The 27,265-nt window shown below is 44.5% G+C and overlaps 1 protein-coding gene across 2 annotated transcripts in view; it reads left to right on the top strand.

The window, feature by feature from the left end:
- Window positions 1-17,455, top strand: part of rspo2 (R-spondin 2) — a 58,591-nt gene extending 41,136 nt beyond the window's left edge. For both annotated transcript variants that reach the window (XM_071527473.1, XM_071527474.1), the window contains one exon: window positions 15,874-17,455. In XM_071527473.1, coding sequence (XP_071383574.1) covers window positions 15,874-15,992 — 119 coding nt within the window. In that variant the 3' untranslated portion in view covers window positions 15,993-17,455. The remainder of the gene's footprint in view (window positions 1-15,873) is intronic.
- The last annotated feature ends 9,810 nt before the right edge of the window (window positions 17,456-27,265 follow it).

The raw sequence follows: 27,265 nt of genomic DNA, 5'->3' as shown, positions 1-27,265 counted from the left end.
CATACTTCACTCACCTTTTTCTTTATCGCTACATCACTCCTCTGTGGTATGAGATCTAAAGGCCCTGTGAGGTCTTCATCTGTAGTTACAACCATTGGACATGACAGAAAGGCAGGTAGTTGTTTAGTTTACCCCGCAAGCACCTACAGTCTGGAACAGGGGACCAAAGTGAGCCCAGATTCGCATGGGATCGACCAGGCCCCAGGAGGATTTGGCTGACTGGTGGGATTTGGGCCAGGTTCTGTCTGAAGCCAGTCTGGTTCTGCGGTGAATCCACGGTGCTGTGGACCTCCTGGTCCTCGCCGTCTGGGAACCATCTGCTCCGAAGGCTCTGCTCCTGTAAAACGATGCACCGAGCAACGGTGATTGCCTCAAATCCGCTCTGGAGGAAGCTCAACCGCCTTGTCTGTAACACACACAGTTTGTGACACCAAACAACTCTGGATCTGGCAGTCTTTGCCCTGTGTGCGTGCACAGTTAATGCGTGTGCACGTGTGTATGAGCGTGTGACATACAATTTCGGTGTTTATGGCTGCCGAGCCAAGAGGTTTAAGCTCTGGCGAAGGATGCCATTCTCTTCTGAGCATTTTAGTTACGCACTCAGCATGATTACATCTGAGTCTGGCCTGCGTCTGGCGTGGAAAACCGACATCCAAACACATTTCTGGATGCGTTTTTGTCATACATAGTCTTCGACCATCAGGCCAGTTTTTTTCTGAGACACACACTTTCAACTGGAGGCACGGAGCGTGCTCTTCTTGTCTCAACAGAGGAGCTCATGGTGCAGCTTGTCCAAGCCAAACAACAATCTAGTGCTGCGCTCTGAACGCTACCCAAAGCACTTGGGAACAGAGGTTTGCATTTCTAGTCCTTCATGTATTTATCTCATTATTCCAATTAATGTTCCCCGGATGTTCTCTGCGGGTCGTCGGGGCTTTGGGATGTGAGAGCGGGTTTCGCAGATGACGAGTCCCATTCTGATTTCTGGAGTGGAATGACGGGTGGTGATTAACGCCGATCTCTGGCCTGGCTAATATCACGGACAATCCGGATCAGTTCTTCCCGCCAGCGGGAGAGGAGTGAGGAGCGTTTTCCCAGGACAGAAGGAGAGCACTAATTGGCTGCCACCCTGTCAGAGTGATTATGTGTGCCTCACACTGCAGCCTGTTGTGACTGGGGGAGCCATGGCTTAATCTTCATTTAATAAGGCCGCTCCATGGGGGCTGACACAGTAGCCGCTAAGAGGGCCTTAGAAGTACCCGGCCTCCTCCGGACCTGGATGGATGGATTGGCCGGCCTGGCTCTGGACACTGGACCCAGGTTGGTCTCTCACTGGGACACCAGTTGCATTAATTTGGATATCATCTTAAGATCAAACGCCACCCCAATCTGGTCTTGAAAACGCCTGGTGTTGCAAACAGAAGCATATTGATGATTTCCGCATGGCTTGCGCGCCTGCGAAACTGTAAAGCTGAGATGACAGAGTGTCTTGGAAGCATAGCAGTGTGCTGTCGTGAGGAAGAATGAGAAAGAGGAATATGGGTGAAGAGGAAAGACACATCAACCTGTCATTGACTTGGCCAGGTCTCCAGTGTCCCAGGGCCAATGGCAGTTATGGTCACCGCTGCGGTCACAGTCACAAATGAATGCAAGTTCTGTTTCAGCTATCCCCATACTTGCAAATCTCTGCCGTAGATAATTCCAGCCGCCCCCCCCCCGTACGCTTATGTGCTTATGTTTCACATCTCCTAACCGGTTGAAAATTGATTATCTAAGCTCACGTCTGGACAGGCAATCAACACTTGCTTTATGCTGATGTTCTGTGACCAAACTTTAAGGGTTTACTTTTCTGCCTCTCATGCATTTTAGCTGTGTTAAATCTTCCACCGGAGGAGAAAGTCATTACCAGTAGTCTCAGGGACTTCTCTGCCCTGGGTACATTCCTTATTGGGGGGGGGGGGGGGACGAGGTTGGAAGCTGGAGGAGGAGGAGGGGGTCTCTGATTAACTTCCCACTAAGTGCCCCCGCTCCCTGACCAAAATAAATATGGCTGCTGTCATTTTGTCAGCAACTGTCTTCAGAGAGCAATATTCGAAACACCCCATGATCCTGCTGGCTTTTATATGGAGAATCCATCGTCATACCACAGGCATGAGCCATAAACATGTGGAGGCCTTTCAAAGACCAGGGGGTGGAGGGATAGAAGGAGGGATGGAAGGAGGGAGGTGGAAGAGGAGGGGTCAGTCGTGCTCACTGGGGCTCCATACTCCACATTATTGTCATCTGGTCTTTTCCAAGCAGGAAGAAAGAGGAGGGGTGTGAGCGAGTTTTTTTTTTTTTTTCACTCCTTGGCCCAGTTGAGATGTGGTTTTACTGAACTGCCTTTTGAAGACTCATGTACACGCATTAGATAAGGCCATCCTCTTATTTGTTCCACTCACTCGATTGTGATTTGCACATTGGAATGGTGTCATGGTGTTAAATACAGGCTAGTGTGTATACGCAGATATCTTCCCAGCAAACATTTTGATGTTCAATAGATGGAATGGATAGTTGAGACGATGTCCGTAGTCATCCATAGCTGCTACCTGCATCGTTTTGTGAATTTTCGGGTTTGGGTTGACTTTGAACTTGTCCACCTCCCGCAGGTCTCCGTTCCTTAAATATTTGCTGTGTTCTTGCGACGGTGTGATTTCTGTTTCGATTCTGCTTTAATCATCTCGATGCCTTAAAAGCATCACAAAGACACAGACGTCCCAATCCTGCTGCGCAACACTGCGTTGGTTGGAAGGCTTCCGTCGTCGTCTTCTGGCAGAGAGGAAATGAGGCATATGGACCGACATCAACAGCCCCATCAAAAACAGACCTACACAAACAAACAAAGTGGCAGCAAACTGGAGGGGGAACGCAGGAGGAGGAGGGGGAGATACTGTACAGAAGTGGAATGTTTTCATGTTCTCATGCCCCACAAACGGGAGCTATTTCCCCCCACTGTACAGTATATGGGCTGATATTGCCCATGACATGGCCAGGGCTGTAAAGGGGACCTCCGGTGAATGTTCCCTTGATGGGCTGTTTCTGCTGTTACACCCAGTGACTTTTCACAGCAGTCGAGACACGGTCTGTGTCTTTACAGGGATGAGAACAAATAGCGATGAGGTGTTTGAAGTAGGGTTCCACCGATATATCAAGCCGATATTGGCCTTTTATTAAAAATATGTCTGCCAGTTAATGTCGTCCACCTCTGATATGATGGAGGCTCCTCCCTGACCACAGTAAGTGAATATGTTATTATATTTATATCAGAGCAGAGAAACCTTCCAGTGTGGTGTGGGAGGATTTTACTCAGCAGCTTCAAGGGTGTCAGTGTGTAAAACCTGCAATGAAACCTGCCTCACCCTGCCTTAAGGAGCTGCTAACCCACCTAAAAGATTTTCTTTAGTATGGCTTTCAGTGGAGAGTTTAAGTGTCCCATGATGGTTTAAATGCTGATTCAGATGCTGTTCCACCCTGGCAAGAAAAACATTATGGGGGAAACACTGAATCCTTGTCCCTTCTTGAATTTTTGGGGGTATGGAAATGGTCAAATTTAAAGATATTCAGTACAGACGCAAAACAGTGGCTGCTGGCAGCTTCATTCCAATTCAAAAATATTAAAAACCCCTATCGGTCTCCCCCTAGTTGGAAGTAGGCCCCTGTGTCTGAGCTTCTCACCTCATATTTAGATAACCTCGAGCCGGTCAGAGAGGCCTCTGTCTGGTCGCGCTGCATCCCTGCATCTCCTCGCTCTGTCTGCCAGACCTCCATCCAGCGCTGCTGCCAGCTCTCCTACTGTGGGCCGCACATGCTTTCATCTCCACACAGACCGCACCAGGCAGACGAGGACGAACGTACACACACACAAACGCACACACACACACAAACAGACACATTCACACAAACAGAGCGCGAGAAAAAAACGAAACACACACTGACAAACAATAAAACAGACCTCACAAGCAGCACAAGTCACCACATTATCTGCTCTCCTCCTCGTCCCTCGCCTATTTTCCGTTCTCTGCTCGTTCTTTTCCTGCCTCGCACTCAAATAACACCCTCTCTCTTAAAGTTTCTCATATATCACGTATCGCAGTGCGCGGCTGTCTGAGGAACAGTGTGCATGCCACAGAGGAGGATGTGTTCGCGTGGCGCACATTGTTCGAAGAAGCGCCGCATGCCCCAGTCCACCCTCTCCCGTGGTCTGACTGGAGGAGGAAAGAAGGGAGGCGAGGAGGCGAATGGTGGGAGCCTGAAAACATCTGGTACACAGTTGCACTGGCTCAACCACCAGAAGCCCCTCTCCTCTCCTCCTCTTCCCACCCTCCTTCCCTCTCTTTCTCCAGCTCTGGCGGGCGTCTTTATAGAGACATCACAGCTTTTAATTACAGCCTGATGATTCAGAGAGAGGCTGTGGCTTCTGACCCACTCATGTCCATAAGCATGGACCCAGCGAACAGACATGCAGACACAACAAAGCAGCAAGTATAGGCCTGCTGGCCCTTGGCTGTGTGTGTGTGTGTATGAGCTAACAGAGACAAATACAGGGGGGTGCAGGCTAAAAGCAGAGCACTTATAGTGGCCTAAGTAAAGGCTAGGGCCAACTTACCAAGGTTGTACTGTACAGCACTGCAGCAACACGCAAAAAAGCATCAAGGTGATGTCACCGGTTAGCAATTTCACCTGAAAGGAACAAAAGTCTGCGTGTATAGTTAAAAGCCTGGTGCATAGTTAACGCAAGGCATGCATACATTAACGCAACAGGCATTCTGCTTACACAGTACAAGCAGAACGACCGTCTTCCTTGAGCTTGTCTGAAGTAATAAACCACTTATCTATAAGGGGGAAGCAAAGCCCCTAATCTGGAGCCAGTGACCCAGAGCAGGATAGTTAAAAATGGCTAGTGTAGAGGAATGGCTACTTTTATACGTTCGCAATCACCGCTAAAAGAAAAAGTGGAAAAGAAGATGGTATGTGTGTCCTTTAAATAACCGTATTGTCCCTCTGAAATTGGATTTGGTATTTGGATTTAGTGCCTCTACCTGAAACACATGACGCAGCCACATGCATTAGTGTCGCACTACAAAATGTGGACTACATATTTTGCTAAGCAAGAATGGAAGAAAATCCCCTTGCCCTTTGCATTGTTTCGTACATTGCTTGTTTAGAGTATATAACAGGACTAACCCTCCAAGGAAAAACTCAGCACACGATTGTTTGCTTGCTGTCATGAACGACCAATTCCAGGTGTCATATCAATGACGTCCTAAATCCCTTCAAACACACACCCTCGTTCCCGCTGGGTGGCGAGGTGCAGGAGTCAGGACCATGATCCCAACAGGCCTTGAGACAGTCCTGTTGGCTTAGCGGGAGCATGAGTCTCCCTTTGATTCGATTCCTCTCTCCTTACCTTGCTGCATCTCTTGCAGATGCAGCTGCCGTCTGGAGTACACTAACCTCTCCCTGGCGAGGTGAGACCCTGAAATGACCGTTGAAATTGCACTGTAATCAAACACAGCCAAAAACAACAAGAAAATGTCTGCCATATGCCTCAAAGCCTTCTGTTTGTGTTTTAGCGAGTGGAAGGGGGATTATTGACAAGATTGGATGAGTGGTGTCTGGATAGAGAGGCTGAGCGGCGGTGACTCTTATTGCTTGTGTCTGTGATCAAATCTGTCAGAGCCACTCAGCTGTCTGTCTCCCCGGCGCTTGACAAGCGTTTGATGCAGCGCAGGCCTTAGAGAGGATCAGGCCCTTCCTGAATGGTCCCTACCCCTCTCCCCGTGCAACAGGAGCTCTGCTAACACATCAAACACATCTCCCCCCCTTTCTTCCGCTCAACTCTGTGAAGTAGTGAACTATTTTTATCAAAAAATATGTGCAGTCTGTTAGGCCTTTGAGTGCGTATTGTCAGAGGAGATTGAGCAACAGCGCCTTTCGAGAGTTAGTGCAACAATCAAAGAAAAACACAAAGGGCCGGCTAGGCTTGATTCCCTCATCATCGGCCATTGCACTGGGATTGCGGTGTGATCCGGATGGCCCCGGCCTCTGTTTTAGTGTCTAAGCCCGTCTGACTTAGCTTGGCTCCCTGCTCGTTAGGGTCTGGTCCTGTTTTGGGGCAGTTGTGCACCGTGTCCAGACATGAGAGGGATTTCCTCCTGTAGTTTCCCAGTAGAGAGAGGGGGGATGAAAGGACTTGCGGAGAAATGAGATATAAAGAGCGAATCATGCTGGACAATTTCCTCCTATATCCCCCCCCCCCATCACCTCCCTCCTCCCCGCCCTGCCCCCCACAGACCCACAGAGACCAGGGGGATGTAGACCAGGTGGAATTACAGGGTAAAGGGTGCATACACTCACATCAACACACACACACACACACACTCATTACACACTGTATTATACACATGCACACTGGACATGGAGACTCTGTGGCTGACACATGGTCGCCTCGTTGTGTCCCTCCTGTGTCATACAGGACTTAATATAGCCTTGATGTAATGATGAGACACTGTTTACACAGACTTAACATTTCCATGTGTGTTCACATACCATACGTTCAGTACATGCTTACATGGGTTACAGGCAGATATTGCCAGACCGTGTATGTTAGTCGCTCACAGTGTAGACTGTTTATGTGCTAGCAGAGACCTTCCAAGCAGCACCCGGAATACTTGTAGAAACCTTCGCCCTGTCTTCTCTTCTCCTCCTTATAGCCCCACGGGGGTCCAGAAAGCTTCCTAGTCTCTGCGCACCTTATTGCGTGCCCCCTCACGGCTGTGTTAACAGCCATTTTATTCCTCTCCATAAAGTGGGGTGGGGTGCTGTAATGCAGTGGGATTGTTCCAGCAGGGCTACAGGCTCAAGGGGGGGGATTGAGGTAGGTAAATCCCCGAGCCAGGGCCCTCTGTTGGGGGTTGACCCCCCTACCAGTGGCCCGGACGTAGACCCAGGCCACGTCAACACCACCAGCAGTCCCTGGAAATGCACATTCACCTCCCCGAATGAAAAACAAATGTTCCATGCAATAGCTTGGTTAATAGCAGTGTAAAGAGGTCACCTCCTTTGCAGGATGTGCTTTTTTCTGTCTTGATCCATTCTCAGTATGAAGGTGCTTTTAAAAGTGCACAGTTAATCCTGGTGAGGTGCTGTTTTATGCAGCGGGAGGAAGATTGGTGAGGTCCTCTGGAGTGAGACTGCGTTTCATTCTCCTCGTCAAAGGATGCCAAGGCTGATTTAAAAAGGAAAAGGTAGAGTGCGTAAAAGTACACTTCTTTAACTGTACTGCCAAGTCCTGTTTTTATTAGCTTTTACTGTTTAATGGCATGGCAAAGATAATGAACTATAATGAACTGCAGTGGCAATCGATGGTGATCCAGTATAAAGGAACAGAAAGGTAGAGGATAGTTATATCAGAATAGCTTGAAAGGAGTTTGTTAACGAAGATTGGACAGAACAAATATGTTTGAGCCGGATCTTGTGTCTGTTGAAAATGATGAATTTCATCAGCTCAACGCAATACACTTATCTGAAACAGAGATGAACGACTATCATAAATCTCTAAGACACTTCCTGGTTTATATCACGGCATGTGGGAAGTATATGATAGATCAAAGCCTTTTATTGAGATCTAATTTTGATATAGAAGACATGAAAATGAAAGTGGAGCGCTGCGGCCCATCTCTGAGTAAAGCCAAACACAGTTGACATCTGTTGTAACTTCCCAGCTAGAAAGATGAATTTGCTATATCCCCCTGTTCCGTTCTTGATCATTGGACCCGTGGTCCCACTTTGCACCACTCCCTCATATGCTGGAGCTATCTTCAGCTCACTAACACCCGCCTCTCCCTCCCTCCATATGCGCACAACAAATACAAAAACAAACAGACCCGCACCAGTGGCAAGCACTCAGAAAGTTTGGCGCGGGCCCCCCTTTGATAAGTGCTGAGCTTTATATTTTGCTCATCAGAAATGAAACACAACATTAAGCCATTCATTAAAGTCAACTAAGGCTAATTATCCCTCATTTACCCGAGTGCCCGTGGGGCAGGACAGCCCCATATATTTAAGCCCAGATGTGTCGGTGAGTCAGTCGGGAGATAGCAGACCGCAGATGAGGCTGCTCAGCTCTCTCTGGGTCCTGTGGTTTCCAGGCGCATCAGACACAGCAGGCCGGTCGTCATGCCTGTTCACTGCCTGGCTGCTGACGTTACCCTGATGACACCATCGGCTGGGTGAAGCCATTGCAGTAGAGTAAGGATCCAATTAAAGAAAAAAAAAAGTTGTTAGGGGTCTGTGTTATGCTGATTAGTTTACTATTTCAATTCAAAATTGAAAAGTGTAAAGTTTAGTGCAATATTTCAAATTCTTGATGGGCGGGGGGCAAGACAACCGTCCCCACTGATGGATAAGAAGCAAGTGCAGCCATTGCTTTTTTTTGGAAGCGCAGCCCAGTTTAGTCAAAATTTTCAATTCAATTGAAAACAACAAAAATAAGAAAAACTCTTCTCTGTTGCATCCTCACTTTGTGATTTAGGCCGATAAGACGGGTGTATTTTTATGTATAAATCTTGCCTTGTGCAGCTTTAAACTAACAAGCATTACACGGACTGGTAGGAGATATCAACTATTAGGAATTAAAAGGAATTCCATAAGCATGGAATTAAATTAAAGTTAATTTGTAATGTTGTGATCTAATGAAGGTAGCATGCGCGTTCCATTCAAGTCGGAAGTTGGAAATTCACAGCTAGTAGATTGTAATTACAACCTTCGTGTGTTTCAATGATCCAGCTCGGAAAAACCAGGGAAGAAACATGGACGCCTGTGAGATTTTCCTTGCTTTGCTTGCAATTTAAAATACTGTTCCCCATGCAACAGCTAATATAATGTCAATGATGTTGGCAATATTAGGTAGCTAGTTAGCACAGAACGTTAGCAACTGTAAGCACAACTTCACGTCACTTCAAATTTAAATGTTTAGCCATTTACCACACAGGTGTTTTGGTGGATTTAATGTCATGCAGTGCTGAAAATCAAACTTAAGTGTATTTTGAGGATTATTAACGGCATGCCAACTGCAACCTTGGAAACCTTGGGGTTTGGAAATCTGGACAGAGTTTCCTTCTTGAAATTCCAACTACCGAAGGCCCGTTCCATTGCATTTTTCCTAGTAGGAAGGGGGAATTCCCGACTTTCCAACATCTCTGGAACAAAGTGTAGGTACATGGGTGTGAGAGTGTAGCTCAGGTCAGTGTAGATTGGGTGGTGCTGGGATGGCAGAACTTACTGTTGAGCCTTCCAAAAGTGTCATTGGACAAATTTAACATCTGTGATGGGAGGTTTCTACTCGACAACCCCAATGACATACTCACACTCACCCACCTCTTCTCTGACATCCAAGCCAGGTTCCTACAGAGCTGCTCACCCAAACAGCATAAGGGAACAGTTAACATCCCATCCTGTGTATTGTTAAATACAGCAGATCACCACTCAGGCCTAAGTGAAGTGTGCAGGGTCATTGTCTGTACTGTAGTCTTCATCCGTCCTGGACAGGTTGTGGGTGCTGCTCGGTGTGACCGACCTTCTCCAGAGGGGAAAAAACACGCTGTCCGCACTGACCATCGGGCAAATTAATCACTGTGTCAGTCATGCATGTTTTGCCGGGACTTCGCCGCTTAGAGACGTTAATCTCCGAGGCGGGTTTTCGCTTTTACTTATTGTCAGTGAAACGTAGCTTCAAAGAGCGGAGCGGTGAGCTAACCTGCTTTTTTAATCTCCGCGCAGATCCTCCACCGGGCCATAGATGAGAAAATAATGACCAACCTAATCCCAACATTAGCTTTTTAAATCGGAATGCATATGTTTTAAATCATTCTCGCCAAGCGGCTCTGTGATAGTAAGCAGAGCATGGGGGAAAGAGAGAGAAAGAATGAAAGAGAGTGAATGAAAGAGTATGATCCGGAGTAACCTTGTTAGGGCTAAGTGACGCTGTGCAGAGAGGCTCTTGTCAGTTGGTTGGCAGGATGAGCTTCTTATAAAAGATCGTCCGCCCTGTCAAAAGGCTGATTTCTTTTTTTTTTTTTCCTACATCTGATGCACATATCTCTATCCCAGTATTCCCAGGTAGTTTTCTTCTCAAATTTGTAGCGCTTTCACTCTCTCTGGGTCTGTATCTGTCATAAATCTCTGCCATTTCCACTTCATCATTATTTTCATCTCTTCATCATTTTATTCTACCTACTCTACTTTCTTTCTCTTCTACCTTTCCATCAGGGATGTAGTGGAGGGTAAAGCCAACTAAACTCTATTTATCTATGTCTTTAGTCACGAAATAGAGTAACCTTACTTTTTATTTGCAGAATTTAGTTTATCCACCTTTTTAGGCAGACATAACTCTTCATCATGTAAATTCATAGTATACATCATGGTAAGCAGTATCAAACTGATGTAAGTTCAGTGATGAAAAGGAGCACAAATTTTTAAATTTTAAAAGCACAAGCTTTTTTTGAAGATAAAATAGATTTTTATTTATATTCAGTGTTGTTGGCTTATAATGACCATCAACTGGAGGCCATAGTTTTCTGTCCTTTTTTATTCATCACTACATCACTCGTACCATTAATTTTCTGCTCTAAATTGCCTCAACAACTAGGCCTACTTCTACTTCTTGCTTTGATACAGTGAGAAACATCAAGTTTAATTTCATGTTTTTTTAAAACATGAAATTAAAATGACGTCAACCTCCTACAGCATTTTCCTGCACACAGATAACAGCATAAAGCCCCATTAAAAGTTGTAGTAATGCAGGTTAGGTAACAATGTTTGCATGGCTTACACCTGTATGAACTACAGGTCACTTTAGGTCATGCACTGTTTCCCACTTATAAACCAAACGAGAACAAATTTCAGCAGCAGTAAAGGGCAGTGTCAGAGCATGTATCCTTTTCCCAGACAGAGGAGTTGTCGGTGTGTGAGTAAGGAGAGCACTGGCTGGCCACAGATCCGTTCCCCTTCACAGCATTATAAATGTATGTGTGAGGAGGCCCTTAATGGCTGCTAATCCAATTTCTGCCACTGAAATCAAATCTCACTGGCGCCAGTAGTTCTCTCCTTCCCTCACAAATAATGGCCTCCGCTTTGGCCTGTTTATGAAAAAGATGAGCCGCCAAAAATTCCGGCTTTACCTTACTAAGTCCGCCCGAATCTTCTTCGAAATTGTTATGATTTTTTTCCCCCCACGTCCTATGAAAGTTATTAATTGACGGTCTGAGGTTAGCAGCGTCTAGTGGCGGGATGTAGTAACAGGAGAGTGGAGGAGAGGTTTTCAGCAGCATCGGAGCCCATTTACCGTATGTCTTAATGCCTTCTCGAGGTCAGCCATCGATTTTCCTCAAACCGCAAGCAATGGAGATAAGATTAGGCCTTCGATTCCTGCACTGCCGCCGGAGCCGTTAGTGGATGAAGTCACTTGGCCTGTGCCGGCAGCCGGTGCATTGCTCGTTTTATCAGGTCATGGCCTCTGTGATTGTAGGTTTACGTACAGACCCCCCCCCCCCACGGGAGCGGCAGGGCAAACACAAAATAATCTTCTGTTTCTTTTTTGCGGCTTTAATTTCCTCGTGAAAAGTTCCTCCGGTGACAAAGAAGTAAATATAAGCCCAGTGTTGGAAAAATATGACAGTGTTGCATAGTGCAGACTTTCTCTCATGTAAGAGAATACATTCTCTTCAGTTCAGTCTCCTTTTCCAAAACAAAGATATTAGGTTTGAGACAGATGAAGGGAGCTTTGGCTTTGGCTTCCTTCCCCCTGGATATGGATTTGACTGATTATCTTTCAGTGCATCAGTTAGACAAGTAGTCATATTGCCATTCCGCAAGGAGATATTATATTGGAGCGCTAGTCTAATAATATGATACGTCTAATAGTGCTTAACTCTTAGTTGGATCTCCACCATGCAGTCTTCTCAATATTGCTGAGGGCCTCAAATAGCATCAGTGGGGGACAGAGAGGGATAGAGAGAAAGAGAATGATGGGTGGGGAGGGAAAAGAAGGAGAAAGTGGTGGATCCCGATTGGTTTTGAGGAACTCCCACCCCAGTGCATGCAGAGAAGTTTAATATTCTTTTGCCCGCTGTTTGGGCAGCTGATAAGTGTCACTAGAAGATACAGGAATTTCTCAAATACCCATAGGTGATATATATGCATAGACGCGCATGTATACCACATACGCACACACACACACACACACACACACACACACACACACACACACACACACACGCACACACACGCACACATATATCATATACATACAGTGTATATAGATATAGATATAAAGGAATGTCACAAAGGTCATTTTTGACAGCGGTAAACAACTATCCCACAACAGCTTCTGCTTCTGATTCAGAAATACAAAACATTTTGATTTGCTCATGAGATTTCTTTTTGTTTGTTTGTTTAATTTACTTTCACTGCAAAGTCAAACATGAAAAGTCAGACAGATGAAGATTGTATCTGTGAAGGAAAACTAAACATTGGTAAAATTATGGCTTGCTGTAGTGATGCTAACTGCAGCCAAAGCGGAAAGTAAAGTATAAAAAAAGGCTTATAACTTTGTGATAAAAGCCATTCTCCCTCTTTGATTTAAGTCTTACTGTGCCAGTTGCAGCATTAGAAAAAAAAAGACAGAAAATGATTTGAAACTTACTGTGCCTTCCAAGACAAAATTATCTTTACATGCTCCAAGATTTATGAATTTGTTCTTGGTTTTGAAAGCAATTGAGATGACTTAATCATTTCTTTCCAGGCAAATTAAACTGTTTCCTCTGTGAACCCTGGTAATCAGCTTAAGTGATTACATCGGTCGTAAATATGAGATGATGAAAGCTTAGTGTTCAGAGTGCATTGTGCCCTAAGGAAAGGCTAAATGGGAGTTCTTGGATAGATATGATAGGCCATCTCAGTAGCATTGTATCAGATGCTGGGGGAAGGGGTTTATGTGGGTATTGGTTGCCCTCTAGCTGTCAGCATTGAGAACTTGGGTTATGAAATATAGTCTGAAATAGTTGTGGAGGAGAGTTTATTGAGTGCCGTCAGTTCATGGTTTTGGGGAGCTTGAGCAGAGCCTTAAAACACATTGATAATGGTAGCATGAACTATAGGAGTCATGTGGGAAGGAATCAGTTGCAACAGCTAAATTGGTGGCCAGTAGAAGCCAGAGCTTGTCATCTGCTATTAAACATGGTGCACAAGATCATAAATGGGAGAGCAAATGAGTATCTTCCAAATTATTTTCTGAGGGTGGATGAGGTACAAGTCCATGATGGATAAGGTTTCGTTCCTGTATACTGGAGCGATCCAGAATCTCTTCGGGGAATTAAAGAGAGATGACTGGAAAGCATCAGGGAGCGGCTTATCGAGTCTAGTTGGTTCCTGCTGTAGGAGACGTCCATTAATTGTCTGCGAATTATATTTTTAGGAGAATTGTTTTGTTTATTATTATTATGTTTATATTATTGTGTGTATATTCAATAATAATTTGACTTGTATGCTGTCTTGACACCTGTCATCAACTTGATACAGCTGGAACCACAAGGAGCATCATGGAAACAAGTCTAGGGCTTTTTCCTGTTATCCTTGACAAGTAAGAAAGAAAGAAAGAAAGAAAAGAGTGGATATGATCATTCATTAGGCTTTATCCTAAAGCTCAGTTCAAATTTTGGATGCAGTGTGGATGTAAAGCTGCTGAATTTGTTTCTTTCCTGTATCGTAGAGATGAGAGTGAGGGCATAGCCACTGTAGTTTGTAGTGTGTGTGTGTGTGTGTGTGTGTGTGTGTGTGTTGTGTTGTAAGTGGTGTTACAGAGTGCGTAAAGCAGTTTGGATTACAGATCTCCTGCCCAGTCCTGAACTAGCCAGGAAAAGTACTTTTTAACTTAACTTTCACATATTTATTTGTGCTTCACGCAATTGCCGTAAATGCAGGCTTTTTCAGTTTAAATGTAGCCTTGCGTCCAAGGAATGGCCCACGAGGGCTTTGCCTGTTACAGACGGAGCTTAATACTGCAGCATGTACTTTATTGCCGTCAAATGTAATTCGTCTTGAGTTGATTGCACCGAAGGCCATGTTTATGAAGCACATAGCAACACTGTTTTGAATGAAAATTACCTCTTTAAAGAGCAATTAGGAAAAAAAACCTATAGGCCAAATGCCTTGAGCTTCAGGTCTGAAGTAACAGACATTATCATACTGCAAGTCACCCCAAACATCTAAAGAGACATCTACTAAACAAGCGTGAAAAGGTCTGTTCTGTTAATATTTTCAATTAAAGGGCATGAGAGTTTTGATCAAAGATATGTGAAAAGTCTTTACGAGTAAGCTGTTGATTTGGAGGCTGCAGCGCTTTCAGGGGGAGATTTTAGACTAGGAGTTATGTGCAGGAAACATTATTGCCATGGCTTAGAGTGGCAATGTGACCCAAAATAGCAAGATTGAATTAATTGCAGGAAATTGCTCTGAAATGGTTTGATGTTTGCATGCATCTGTATTATTCATTGAGAGACCCTATTAGCAGAGCAATATCTTGTTTTCTCATGCGTGTCGCCTTAAAGCAGAGGATATTTTTTGGAGAATGGGCAATGGGACTTGGCTTTTTTTTTGGAGGTGCTTAAAGTGCCACCGCAATGCCAGTACATGTGAGAAGGCAATTAGAGATAATGCCACATATTACACACTTTTACCTCTCTTTCCTGAGAGAAATGGCTTGAACAAGTGCAGTAATAAGACCCAGAGTCGGGCTGCGGAAGCCTGCGTTCGAGACTTGGTTTTATGTAGCGTTTTTCTGTACTTTCCCCCTCAGCGAACCATAGCGTGGCTTGTTTCTTTGTGTTCTAGATCAGGATCCAGATAGCATCTCATCATCCAAGCCTTACTCCACTTTTCCCCCCATTAGATTTTCTTTCCCCTTAAATTCCCTCACACTCACTCTCCCTCGCACACATACATCTCACACACACACACACACACACACACACACACACCTCGTTATCTTATTTGTGGCCTTTGGCAGCCAGATTGTTGCCTTGTGGTTCGGTAGCCAGAGTTTTCTCTGTCACAGAGAGCCGTGGGTGCAGAACCTCCACCGCACAAGCTTCCATGAGAGCAGGAAGTCAGTTCCCAGCATGCCTTGCCCGCCCCAGTGAAACCTGGGATGCATTAACCTTGGGCTGGAGGACCTTTCCAGCTTGGAAAGAGAGTTATGCAACTTCCCAAATTTATCTCTGTGTTCCCCAACAGTGATAGTGGAAGTGTATGGAAGTGAATAGATATTTGTTTAGAGTCGGGGTTCAGTCCCAGTGTGAAGCAAACCAAACCCCAATATGTGATGTTCTCTCTTATATGGTACATTATGGCCTTTTTTATTGACAAATGTCACATAACACATATTACTTAAGACCGTTTCTGAATCTTTTAGGATCCACAGATACTTGCAGCACACGCATGATCCATCAATGAGCTTGTATTTAAATAAAATCTCAACTTTTGTAAATCTTTGGCTTGTTATTCCATCGTCTTTTTCAAATTTTCCCAACTCTCGGAACACTAAAAGCAAATGTGCTCACTACCGCACCACACAGTCACCAATAAACTCCTTATAATGAGGCCAGATCAATGGGTCATATAAGGAGTTTTCTAGCAACTCTAGTGCACATTTTAGCTACAAAAGCTGAGGAGATATTATTCCGAAGGAGAGGGTGGTTGCTGCTTGAAGTACTTGAGCACAATCGATGTAATAACCAACGACAATTTATTTCTCTGTCTTTCTGTCTTTATTCCCAGGGGGCTCAGGGAAGCACCGAACCAAAGAACCAAAGAAGAAGAACAACAAGCAGAGGCTCCGGTTTCGGGCCCAGAACCAGCACAGTGACCACTTGGCCTCTGTGCGCTCCAGCCAGTGAGGACTGAAACTACCAACTACCCATGGAACAAAGAACCAACGCAAAGCTGCTAGCCGCTGCTCCACCCATGTCCCGACAAATGACCCCGCCCCCCCCTTACCCAAATCCCCCCCCCACCCCGCCCCAGCACACAGCCATAACCCACAATCCCAGTCACTTACGTAACACCGCCTACATGTCTAACGTACGATATCGGTATCAACACACTAATCACATGCTCAGTGTCTCTGCCTCCTGCTGATCCCCACCCCCCACCCCCACCCCCCACCCGCCACTCCCCGGCGTACCGAAGCAGTGACCAGCCAGTCGACTCAGCGCCGCCTTGGTCTGCCCCCACCCCCTCCCCTCCTTCCCCCACCCCCCCGCCTTGCCTTGCCTTGCCTTGTGGACCCTTACAGTTGACATTATTGAACTCGTTTCTCGTCATTAACAATGTCATTAGCCGTCCGGGGGTGATGGAGGAAGACGGAGGGGGCAACCAGAGACTGAGGAGGCGAGAGAGCGCGAGACAGAGGGAGGTGGACATTGCTAGGAGAGAGGGAGCGAGGGAGCGGACGGGGCAACGGAGGAGGACAAACGATCCTGATGGAGGAGAGGAGAAAGAAACGAGGGGACGAACGAGCAAAAAAAGGAGGAGGATGACGACGCAAAGAAGAGATTCGGCAGAAGCAAACGATGCTGATGGACACGAAACTGACATCTTGAACTAAAAAGAGACTGTTTTTTTTGTTCCTGTATTTATGTCAAAGCTACCCTTACGTTCCCTCTAATGGAGACGGAGTGTTCCCATGTATGGCCTTTATGTTATGTACATTTTTGAGAGTAATGTTAAAGAAATTACCATGCATAGTTGCAAAGTATTTTATTCTCAGCACAAACTGTTTACGTTCAGACCGCTTTATGCTCTAACTGTATAGTGTGGATAAAAAAAGAAATTTAGTTGTTCGACTAGCATGGCAACAAACTCATGTGTACATAGTTTATCTAATTATGAAAGCTTATTACTGTATTTTCAGTATTGACTCGTTCACCGTTCTAAATGTTTTAGAGATAAAAAGGTTGTAATACCAAGCTACAGATTAAAAAGATTAAAAACAAAATAATAAACATAGCCACCACATAGCTATTACATTTATATGGTATATATTTGATTTATTTATTAATTCTATTTTGTACTTTTGTGTTCAGTGAGAATTTTTGCCTCATACTGTTACTCTTATATGCTGAAATATTCTTTGAATTCCTTATACCAATACATATCTTTAACAAGTGGAAAAGGTTTTTGTCTGATATGTCATGTCAAGCAAAGTGTCGTATCACATTCATTTGACCTCATCTACTGATTTCAATGTTTCGGAGAAAAAAAAAATCAAGCAAAAGTATGCTTTGTTTGACATATTCTAGGTTTAATAATCAGGATCCAGCAAATATATGGTCATAGGACTGCATATGTGTACATTGTGTTTTATTAAAATACATTTCATGTGACTGTATGATGAAGCCTTTCATTCTTGCCTATGGGCTACAATATATGCGGCTAAAATCCCTGCTGCCATTTCTCTGGTCTCACTTCAGTATACAATTATGTGATTTCAAAAACATTTGTGAAATCAATCATGTCGCGTTGCATGACACAAGTGCTACCTCCAGCCAAAGGATTGGATATGGTCGATCGGGCCTTAGCAGCATGACGGCACTGTTAAGGGCTTGTAATTCACTATGACGTATCCTCATGCATAGTATAAAACCATGCATGTCATTGGTGGCTCATTCATTCCCAACCTCATCATGTAACGCACTAACAACTGCATTTGGCTGTGGGTCTTGTCTTTCGTCACACACACCCATTCATTCACCTCTTTATGTGAAGCGCGTCACACTTTTCATGGTCCTCGAAACATCAAATAAATAGATATAAAAGTCTCCTCCGGGCTAAATCTGCCTGGTATATGCCAAAGAAAAAATTTTTTTTAATGTGAGTCACGGCCAATTTAGCCGGAGATCCATACTGTATAATCACTGTCTCTTAAAAAAAAGCGCCAGATCTGCCAGACAGCTTATGGATGCACAGTAGCAAATGAATCACGTTGTGTCACATATATATCATCCTGGGAGACACAGACCACAGTCTTCCTGCCCCTGCTAATCCTCTAAAGGCACACATGATATTTCCATAGGGAGGCTGTCAGTGTTGAAATACCCCACTCTCTGTACTCCCTATTCATCTCCAGGCCTAATACACAGCAGGTTTAACCAGTGCCTGAACATCTTTCACAGGTGTTTTAAGGAGGCACAGGATATTTTACACAGTGGGCCATTCATTTTCACAGCTTACCACTTCGACTGAGTCACGTTTGGACCTCCTCATTGTCATAAAATTGCATATTCCTTTCAAATAATCCTTAACGCTGCATGGGTGAGGTCAATAAACCACTGGATGCAGCCAGTCAGTCAGCCAGTGAATGAAGCAAAGCAAAAAAATCACTGTTGCAGCGAATGAAATAAAGAGTAGATGTAGCGAGTTGTTTTAAAAGACATCTGCTGCTGGTTACAAGTTAATGAACGATTCACAGATGTCATCCCCTGGGCCAGACTATCACTGCTCCAGACTGGGGGATTAAACCTAAAGGCTTAAGGAGAGGAACTGCACTGAAGTGGATTCATTAAGCAGAAGACCACCAGCACCACTAAAACACACATTACGGCGTCTACAGTGGAAAACTAAAGGCGCGCCGAGAGAATTGCTGCGGCACGTTTAGGGTGAATAGGTCTCTTTGTTTCCCCCTCACCTTTCCCCTCTGACACCCATCCAGTTGTTTTCTGCCGCTCGCATCCTTGTGACTGTGAGAAACAAATAGGCACTGATGGTATTCCCAGTGTTGTTAAGAGGGTTAGCATTCATCCACACATCAGAAGGAATGGTCCTCCCTGTGTAAACCACTTCTGTAAACCTGTGTGTATGTGTGTGTGTGTTTTATGTCTGTACTGAATGTGGTTAGGTGGCTGAGACTGAAGCTCCCTTTTAATCTGACAGAGAGCATTTTCATTAGTTTTGTTGGGTCCTATTATTAAAGCTGGCTTCAAACGCACAACAAGTGAAACCACGAAGAGGAAATGGCTCAGTGGGCTCTGAACTGTATAGATCAGTGATAGCTATCTATGCTTTAAAAGCAGGATGTTATGGTGCATAAGTGCATGTACTATAGGCACTGCATGTACCTCACAGGTAATGCAATAAGAGGAGGGCCTCAAGGCTCCTGCTCTACATTGGAATCCCTCTGCCCTTGGCGATATACTGTACTAAGTGCAGTTGTGGCACGGTGACACATTCGTTCCAATGCAGATGGCAGGAATGGAAGTTATGACATTGGTGGGGCAAATAACATTGCCCGGGATAATAAACGTTGTAATAATTTGCTGTTTTTAATAACTGTATAATGAGGCATTGCTTGCCCTTTGAGTTGAGGGGAAATCTGGAATCTTTAATGTTCATATGGGCTTGAGTGTTTGGCATGGGCCGACACGGCAATGAGTAGGAACACACTGTGGTGTCAAAGGACAAGCGGGTCTTAATAGTAAGAACAAGTTTACCATATGTCAGCCATCACACTGTGTGCGAGGCTACTAAGTGGCATTAATGGGTGATTTTTTATTCCCAAACCCAGACAAACTCCCTTCCTAATTGCAAAATGCATCCAAAGTCCACTTCCTCTGACTTCAGATTGGCTTTGTTTACAGTTGCTAGGTTACACGTTAATTCCATAAATAAATGTGTAGTCCAATAAAAGCTAATTGCCTGTGACAGTCATTTGCTTTCACTCCAGAGACATTTCAAGATGGGAAATTGAAAATGGATCCCGAGCAGTACTGGAAGTCCGTAGCTAATGCCGTGTTCTGTATGAATGGCAGGGTGCAGCAGCTGAACTGGGTGTCACACCGTCACGTAACCCCTCCACATCTGCCTCACCTGCTGGACGGGAAGGGAAAAGAGTGGAGGTTCACACTGAAGATTCATGGTTGTAACGCCCACCTTGCGTATTAATGTCACCGCGCTGTCTTTGATTATTTTCAGTCTTGGACGACAAATGGGGGAATATTTATGAGTCACTTGCTGTGGTCGTGTTTCTCTGGTTAGGCTTCATAACAGCAGGTGCAGCGTGGGCCATGGGATCTATATCACCGTCCATTACACGGAACAGACAGGCATTTCTATACTGACCTGGTATGCCATTTCCTTCGGGTGCTGTAAGTCGTTTTTGGCTTATTTAACCCCACGTTCTTCCGTTCCCCTAAAATACCTGACTTTTACCTTCACACTGAGACCCAAACAAAACACATAGGCATTGTCCCGGTGCGCTTGAGGGGAATAGAGGCAAATCAGCTCTGTCCTTCCATTCAGGATGTGACACACAAGGTCTTTATGACCTGAACTGAATCATACTGCGCACCTAAAACACATTAGTGATTACTGGCTAGGCAAACAATTCCCCTTACTGGTGCACTGAGAGCCATGGGCACAACCGTTATATTGGGCTCAGGAGCCAGCTGGTAAGGACAAATCCACAAGGATTCCTATTTTCCCCCTCTGATTCTTTGGCAGCCCTTCTCCATTCATTCAATTTTTATATGTGCCTAGTAGCCGTGTTACTACCGGTTTCAAGGGAGAATTAATCAGAAACAGGTCTTATTAAAACGTATTAAGACCAGTTGAATTGGATGTAATGCGCCCAGTAAGGGCCCAGAAGGGTCGTATCTGCACCGTAGCTGACACTAGTGGCCCTCTAGGAGCGGGGCTGCGCTATCCTGTAGTGGCACTGCACTGGTTCCAGGGGGGCTATTCAGGCACTTGAGCCAAGAGTGTTGCATTGTGGGTAAGCAGGTTTTAAGGGGGTATGAGTACAGTAGGGGGTAAAGGAGGGTCTCATTGTCCAGGAATGTTTACCTTCCCCCTCGCCTTCATTCAGGGACGGATTATGCAGCGCCATGCTTCAGAGGCAACCTTTGCCTCCACTTGGAGGGTCTATGGAGGAAATATTCATTCATACATATACACATGTACAACAGGCATTATCCTCATAATAAGAAGCCTGGTTGATTGCTCCCCCAGGCCATGGTGAAGAGGTGGGAGTGGAGCCTTTGCAGCAGGGTGTCATACCTCAGTCTCCCTCGCTGGGCTGTGCTGTCTGGGAAGGCTGGAGCCAGCGATGCTCCCTGTGTGTGCAGCGCAGTCGTCAGTCATCCTCAGCTCAGCGGATTTTATTGGGCAGTGTGGCGTTGTGTGGGTTGTAGAAAACGTGTTTAATCAACTCAGCTGTAGGGGAGGTCTTGACCTTGTGTCAATAGTTCCCAGCCTTGATTGTGTGTGTGTTGGAGTGTGTGTGTGTGTGTGTTACTTCATGTCAATGGTTCCCAGCCTTCGCTGTGGAGTGTGACCTGCGGTGGAGCCTCTGGTTCACACACTGCTCTCTGCTGTTGCTGGTTTAAATGATTAACTGTAGAAAGTGATGACTAATGTGTCGGTTTAGAGCTTGAAACTATTGCAATCAAATGAGATATGATATGCTATACTGTATGTGATGTGGACCTCCTGAATGGATCTCACAAGTGTATCATTAATAGAAATCAATTCCAAAATTCTATTCCAAAGTGTTAGATTTAGAACTTTTTTTTAAAGAAGTTATTACTTATAGTTATAGTTATATCATTCAATATAGAGGATCCAGTCTGTAAAAAATGTTAGCATCATCTTGCCAACCAAGGACTGATAAAAAAAATAATACTATAAAACGTTCAAATGTTGTGCCATCAGTCGTTTTGGAGTATAGGCAAGGCAAGGCAGCTTTATTTGTACAGCACATTTCATACACTGGGGCAATTCAAAGTGATTTACAGAGTAATAAAAATACAGTAAAGATTTACAATTAAAAAGTGCAAAAGTACAGACAAGAGATACAAAAGATAAAAGACTTAAAAAGTAAACTAGTACAGTTAAAATCAAGTGAAATAGAAAGATAAAAGAACAGAAAAAATGCTCCCACTTTTAGATGCATATTGTGAGTGAACCCAAATGTTTTTCTTGAATTTTCTTATCCCCTGTCCTTCCTGATTCTACTCTTGATCTGATATTTAAGTCAGATCTCACTGCCTAAAAACCTCACCATCCAAAGATGGATGAGAATCATACAAGGTAAAGCTCTGTCCCCCCACATATAGTGTTCACTCATGTGCAAGTAAGCATTACCTGGACAAGACCAATGAAACTTCGTACTTGCCTGTGTCAGCTCTGTTGGGATCCTGAACAGAAACAGTTAAAATGAAGGCTATTTAAAAGCTAAGCTGAAAAGATACGTTTTTAGCCATTACAGGGTAGAGTAAGCAGTGTAAAATAGGAACGTTTTTAGCTTTGACTTAAAAGTGGTCAGAGTCGGGGTTTGTCTAATATCATCTGGGAGGTTATTCCAGGTCTGTGTTGCATGATTGCCACTTTTCCCAAATGCTGGCCATCTCATTTTGGAAGGAAACTCCAAACTTCTATTTTTTATTGATCATACAGCAAATAAATCTGGTGTGTTTATCTGCTTGGCAGTTTTAGCTGACCTACCACAGGAGAGGCAAGATACCAAAAACTACCAGTTGTTCGACACAGATTCCAGCTTCTTAACTAAGATCTGGCTATGATGCCCTGAGTTGCATTTTGTCTCCACCTGAAAGCCATCCAGAGAAGAGTGTCTGTTAATCAAATGACTAACAACTGCAACATCCTGTGGGATCCTCAGCTTACCGCCCTAGCACTGAGGTTTGGGCACTTTAAAAACGCTAGCGTGAAGATTTATAGGGCCAGTATACTGGAGTTCACCAATGAGCAGGCCCCTAATTGCTGCCTGCCTGCATTGTGTTTTGTGTGCGTGTATGTGTGTGTGTGTGTGTGTGTGTGTGTGTGTGTGTGTGAGTGAGTCAGATAAAATAAACCACATGGTTTGTGTGCGAGGAAGCCGAACAGAACGCTCTGCTCTCATTTACTATCTCCTTGTGTGGTTTGGCAGCAGCTCTGTTGGTATGGGGGCGTACAACGGGCATCCGTCTGGGCGCGAGGCAGGCATGGCAGCCCGCTCAGCCCCCTGCAAGGCTGCATGAGGGTGGGATCAGAGCAGCAGTCCGCCAGGCTCCAGACTGGTAGTCTGTGTATGAGCGAGTGTGAGTGAATGTGTGGGTGCGTTGGTGTGTGTGTGTGCACTTGTGTGTGTGTGAGAATAATTAAATCTCAATCAAACACTTTTATGTAGCGACCATGTTGTTCTGCTGTCAAAGCATTGTACAAGCACACTCACATACCTTGACCTCTCTGCATGTTTTCTGGCCATTCATAACCATATCACAGTCTGTGTGTTCCATAATCATTTTTTCAGTGAATTAACACCAGACCATTTATTCGACCTTTGTGGTCATTATAATTGTGAGGTGCGATCCAGCCATGCTGAATGTAATACAATAGCATGCATACCACTGTGGCCAGATGCCATACCTCCCTGTACTGTACTGTACTGTTGGCTAACAAGCGAAGCACAGCAGAGCTGAGCTGGACTTGGTTAGCACTTGGACTGCAGACCACCTTTGGAAAATTAAGTTGCCTCTGGAAGTGTTGTTTGTTAGAAGCCAGTGGAGGACGTTACTTATGATTAATTCGCAGTATGTGGGCCTGCGTGGTGAGAGAGATTATATGTAGCGTACTATAAGTCAAGAGGCATTTACACCTTCAAAGGGCCTCCCTCTGATCGTCAACCATCTGTGTTATTGACAAGTTATGTCATGGTGAAAGGGTTTATAGCACTGAGGCATAATACACACTGGCGCCTACACCATTAGGCAAGTTAGGCAGATGCCCCTCACAATTTACACAAAGTTAGGCGCCAAGTTAATACAAATAGTAAGCTACTGTGTACAGTGTAATTGAAGCTAAAATATACAACTTTCTGCTTTGAGACAGTGCAGTGTATTGGAAGTCCTGCCCTCCTCTCCCTCAGTTGGTCAAGTTCACACCTCAACACTTGTCACTCATCTTGTTGAGCTGTCAGAACTCTGTGGGATAATCTAGCACTGCTAGCTAGCTACATAGCAAACTCACTAGCATCTTACCTGTCTAGCTGTAAACAAGCAGCTCTGTGTTACTTCTTGGTCTTTTCAACAGCGTGGAAAATGCTGATGTTCAACTGCTTTTGAAGAGGTCTTGTCTGCTGCACATTTAGCTTTGCTGTTTTTTCGTTTCTTATGGTTTTCCTCCATTGTTGTTGCTATCAGGGCCGGTTTTAGCCTGCTATTGGGCTGGTAGAAATAATAGGTGGACAACTTGGGTGGTAGGTAGCCCAGAGGTTAGAGAAGCAGACTAATAGTCCGAAGGTTGCCGGTTCGAATCCCTGGCCATATGGCACAAAAATCTGGCAAAATGACAGCTGGTAACCGGAGGGTTGTCAGAGTCAAGATCAGATGCATTTTCCTGCCATTGTGCCCTCAGGCCTCTCCAGCTTATGGCTGTGTTTTTGGATGGTTGGTCCCCATGGTCCCCCATGGGGATTAATAAAGTAGTATTTTATTCTATTCTAATTTACAAAGAACAATTTGAAGCAGGGAAATTGGGAGGTAGCTAACGTTAGGTGAGCTAAGTTAGCTTGGCTATCTTTGACTCGCCTGATTTTGCCATACCATGTTTTGTCATGTTTTTATTTTTTAACCAAACCATGTCATGTTGTTGAATCAATACGCATTTCTCAGCGAGTGTCTCACGTTTAATTGAGATTGAGTTTAATTGAGATTCCAATAGCTTGGCTAGGCAAGGAAGCGTAGAAATGAGCCGGTAATTATTTAAATCACTTGTATCGCCCCCTTTATGTAAAGTTACCAAGTTATGTAGAGTTACCAAGGCCGATTTCCAGATTTTATAGGGATCAGGCCAGAGGTGATTGTTAAATTAAAAATGTGTGTTAGAGGCTCAGCTATAAGGGGGGCAGCAAGCTGTAACAGACACGGGTCTAACTGATCTGTGCCTGTAGAACTTTTCATAAATTTAGAAGAACACAGGGCATCTAAAACTTCATAGTAGTTAATTTGTCTGATTGTGAAAGTGGAAACACTTCCATGGGGAGAAGCCAAGGGCACTTCCTCATTTGTGTCAGTGACCCTATCATCTAGAGCTAGCTGTGAATTAGGTACTCGATACAATTTAGCAAATAGAGAGCCTGAATCATAAAATGATGATTAAAAACATTGCAGATCTCGCTCTCGTCACTTAAAGAGCCAGAGTCCAGCATTATCTGCTGCAGGAGAGTGGCTGAGATACTGCCCTTAAGAGATTAAGTCAATTTCCAGAATTTTGCTGAGTTGTTTTCACAATCAGACAGATTGTTCAGGTAGAAGGTAGACTTAGCCTTTTCCTGATATATAAAAAATGTTGAAACTTCGTGAAATATTTGAAACTTTTTTTGAATGGGAGTCTATGGCAGCTATATCAAAGGAAGACACTAGGGGCGCCAAACTTGGCACACATGGGCAGTGGGAAGAGACGATCACACACACCAAATCTTGTGGCTGTACCACTTACGGTTCGGGAGTTATGAGAAAGTGTCTCTGTTAAAAATTACATATCCGTTCAAAAAATGGTTAAAATTCATAACTCCTGAACAGTAAGTGATAGCGACTTGAAACCAATGTAATGTAGGTCAAACTTTGAGCTTTCGCTAGCAGCACAGCCTTCACAAACTGAGAGAATGGGTAAACTTTCTAGAAAAGTCCCCGTAATTATATCTTTAAAAAGGTAGTGGTATGGTATCTGTTAGTGTGTGGAACAATAGTAATCACCGATTGGTGGGGAACTATTCTCTGCTGCTGGGGCGGGACTTTGGGTAGGGGTCTGGCAGACACAGATCATTCTCCTCAGTCTGTCCTTCTCCCTTCATCGAATAAATTTGAGTTGATGCAAATGGACTGCTGATGGAAATTCGCTAGTAGCTATCTGGTGCAAAGCATCTCCTCTCTCTGAGATTACTGTTTTTGTACATGATCCCTTACTTAGATTACTACGTTATTTTCTGATTATTTCACAGCGGTTACGTTCTAAAGCACAAATAAACACGCCCACACCTCCGCACACCCCTGCAGGAAGTGCTGCAACGCCTGATTTGGTGTGACTACGGCGTCTTTGTGGGCGACTTTGGAGGCAGGCTGTAGTCTGCCCACCCAATCAGAAGTTAGAAACGGTACTGGTATTTTCTGTGCTATTTTTCGATTGGCTGAACAAAAAAAAAAATGTCTTAACTTTTGATTGGGTGGGCAAGACGCATATTTGGGTGGGCTGAGCCCACCCCTGCCCATAGCTACCGCCGGCCTTGGTTGCTATGACTTGTGGGCTCGCCTCACCTTGCTAGTCACAACCAGCTCACCGCTAGCCACAGCCACATGACACGGCCACAGCAAATGGTTTAGGCTATGCCCCAAAATGAAAAGCCAAATTGAAAAGCCAATTTCAGGCAAATGGGGAATAGGCATGAACACACAGTCACAGACCGACAGACTGATAATAGATCCTATTTATTTATTGTCATTTTAATGTGAAATAAGTTGCATATTCCAGTTTTACAGTTGAGAAGACAGAAAACCTTTTGAATTGTGTTAATGGTTCAAGGCTAGAGCTTTGGCTCTCCAAGCGTTGTGTGGTTTCCTCTAGCTGTATATAGACAGTGGTGACACTCATAAAAGACCCTCAGTGAAAATGTGCAATGGGTATTACACCAGAGCAAACATTTTTTCCACCCTTCATAGCGTTCTTCCACAGTGTTTTCCCTCCTTCCCTGCCTCTCCATGCATGGCAGTTGGCACCACAGTCATGAATAGAAAGACGTTGTGACACAATACTGGGAACGTTGCCAAAGCATCTGTAACACAGGAAAACTCAATGGCAGACCATTGTAATTAGTCTAATAAATGTTTTAACTTGGATGTATTGGAAACAAAGCGGGGCTTATTGCGGGACGCATGGCTTTTATTGTGAGACCTTGTAAGCGGATGATGTCTTCTGCACAGAGTCAAAGGGCACTCCTTTTCTGTGGCAATGAAACAATTTAACAGGAGCCCCAGCACTAACAAAACCTGTGTTCTACTACTGAGGAAGCAAAAATGTGGAACTGCTTCCCTATTTCCTAATACGAGGATGTAATAAAAATGCATAAATGGATTTTGCCTTAATTCAAGTCCCTTTTTTAACTTTTTCCGCTCACCATGATAAA

The sequence above is a fragment of the Centroberyx affinis genome, unplaced genomic scaffold, assembly GCF_046629955.1.
Source record: "Centroberyx affinis isolate AG114_WGS23_722 - 3 ecotype Tasmania unplaced genomic scaffold, CSIRO-AGI_Caff_v1 ptg001541l_1, whole genome shotgun sequence".
Lineage (NCBI taxonomy): Eukaryota > Metazoa > Chordata > Actinopteri > Beryciformes > Berycidae > Centroberyx > Centroberyx affinis.
This window is presented reverse-complemented; position numbering and strand designations above follow the sequence as displayed.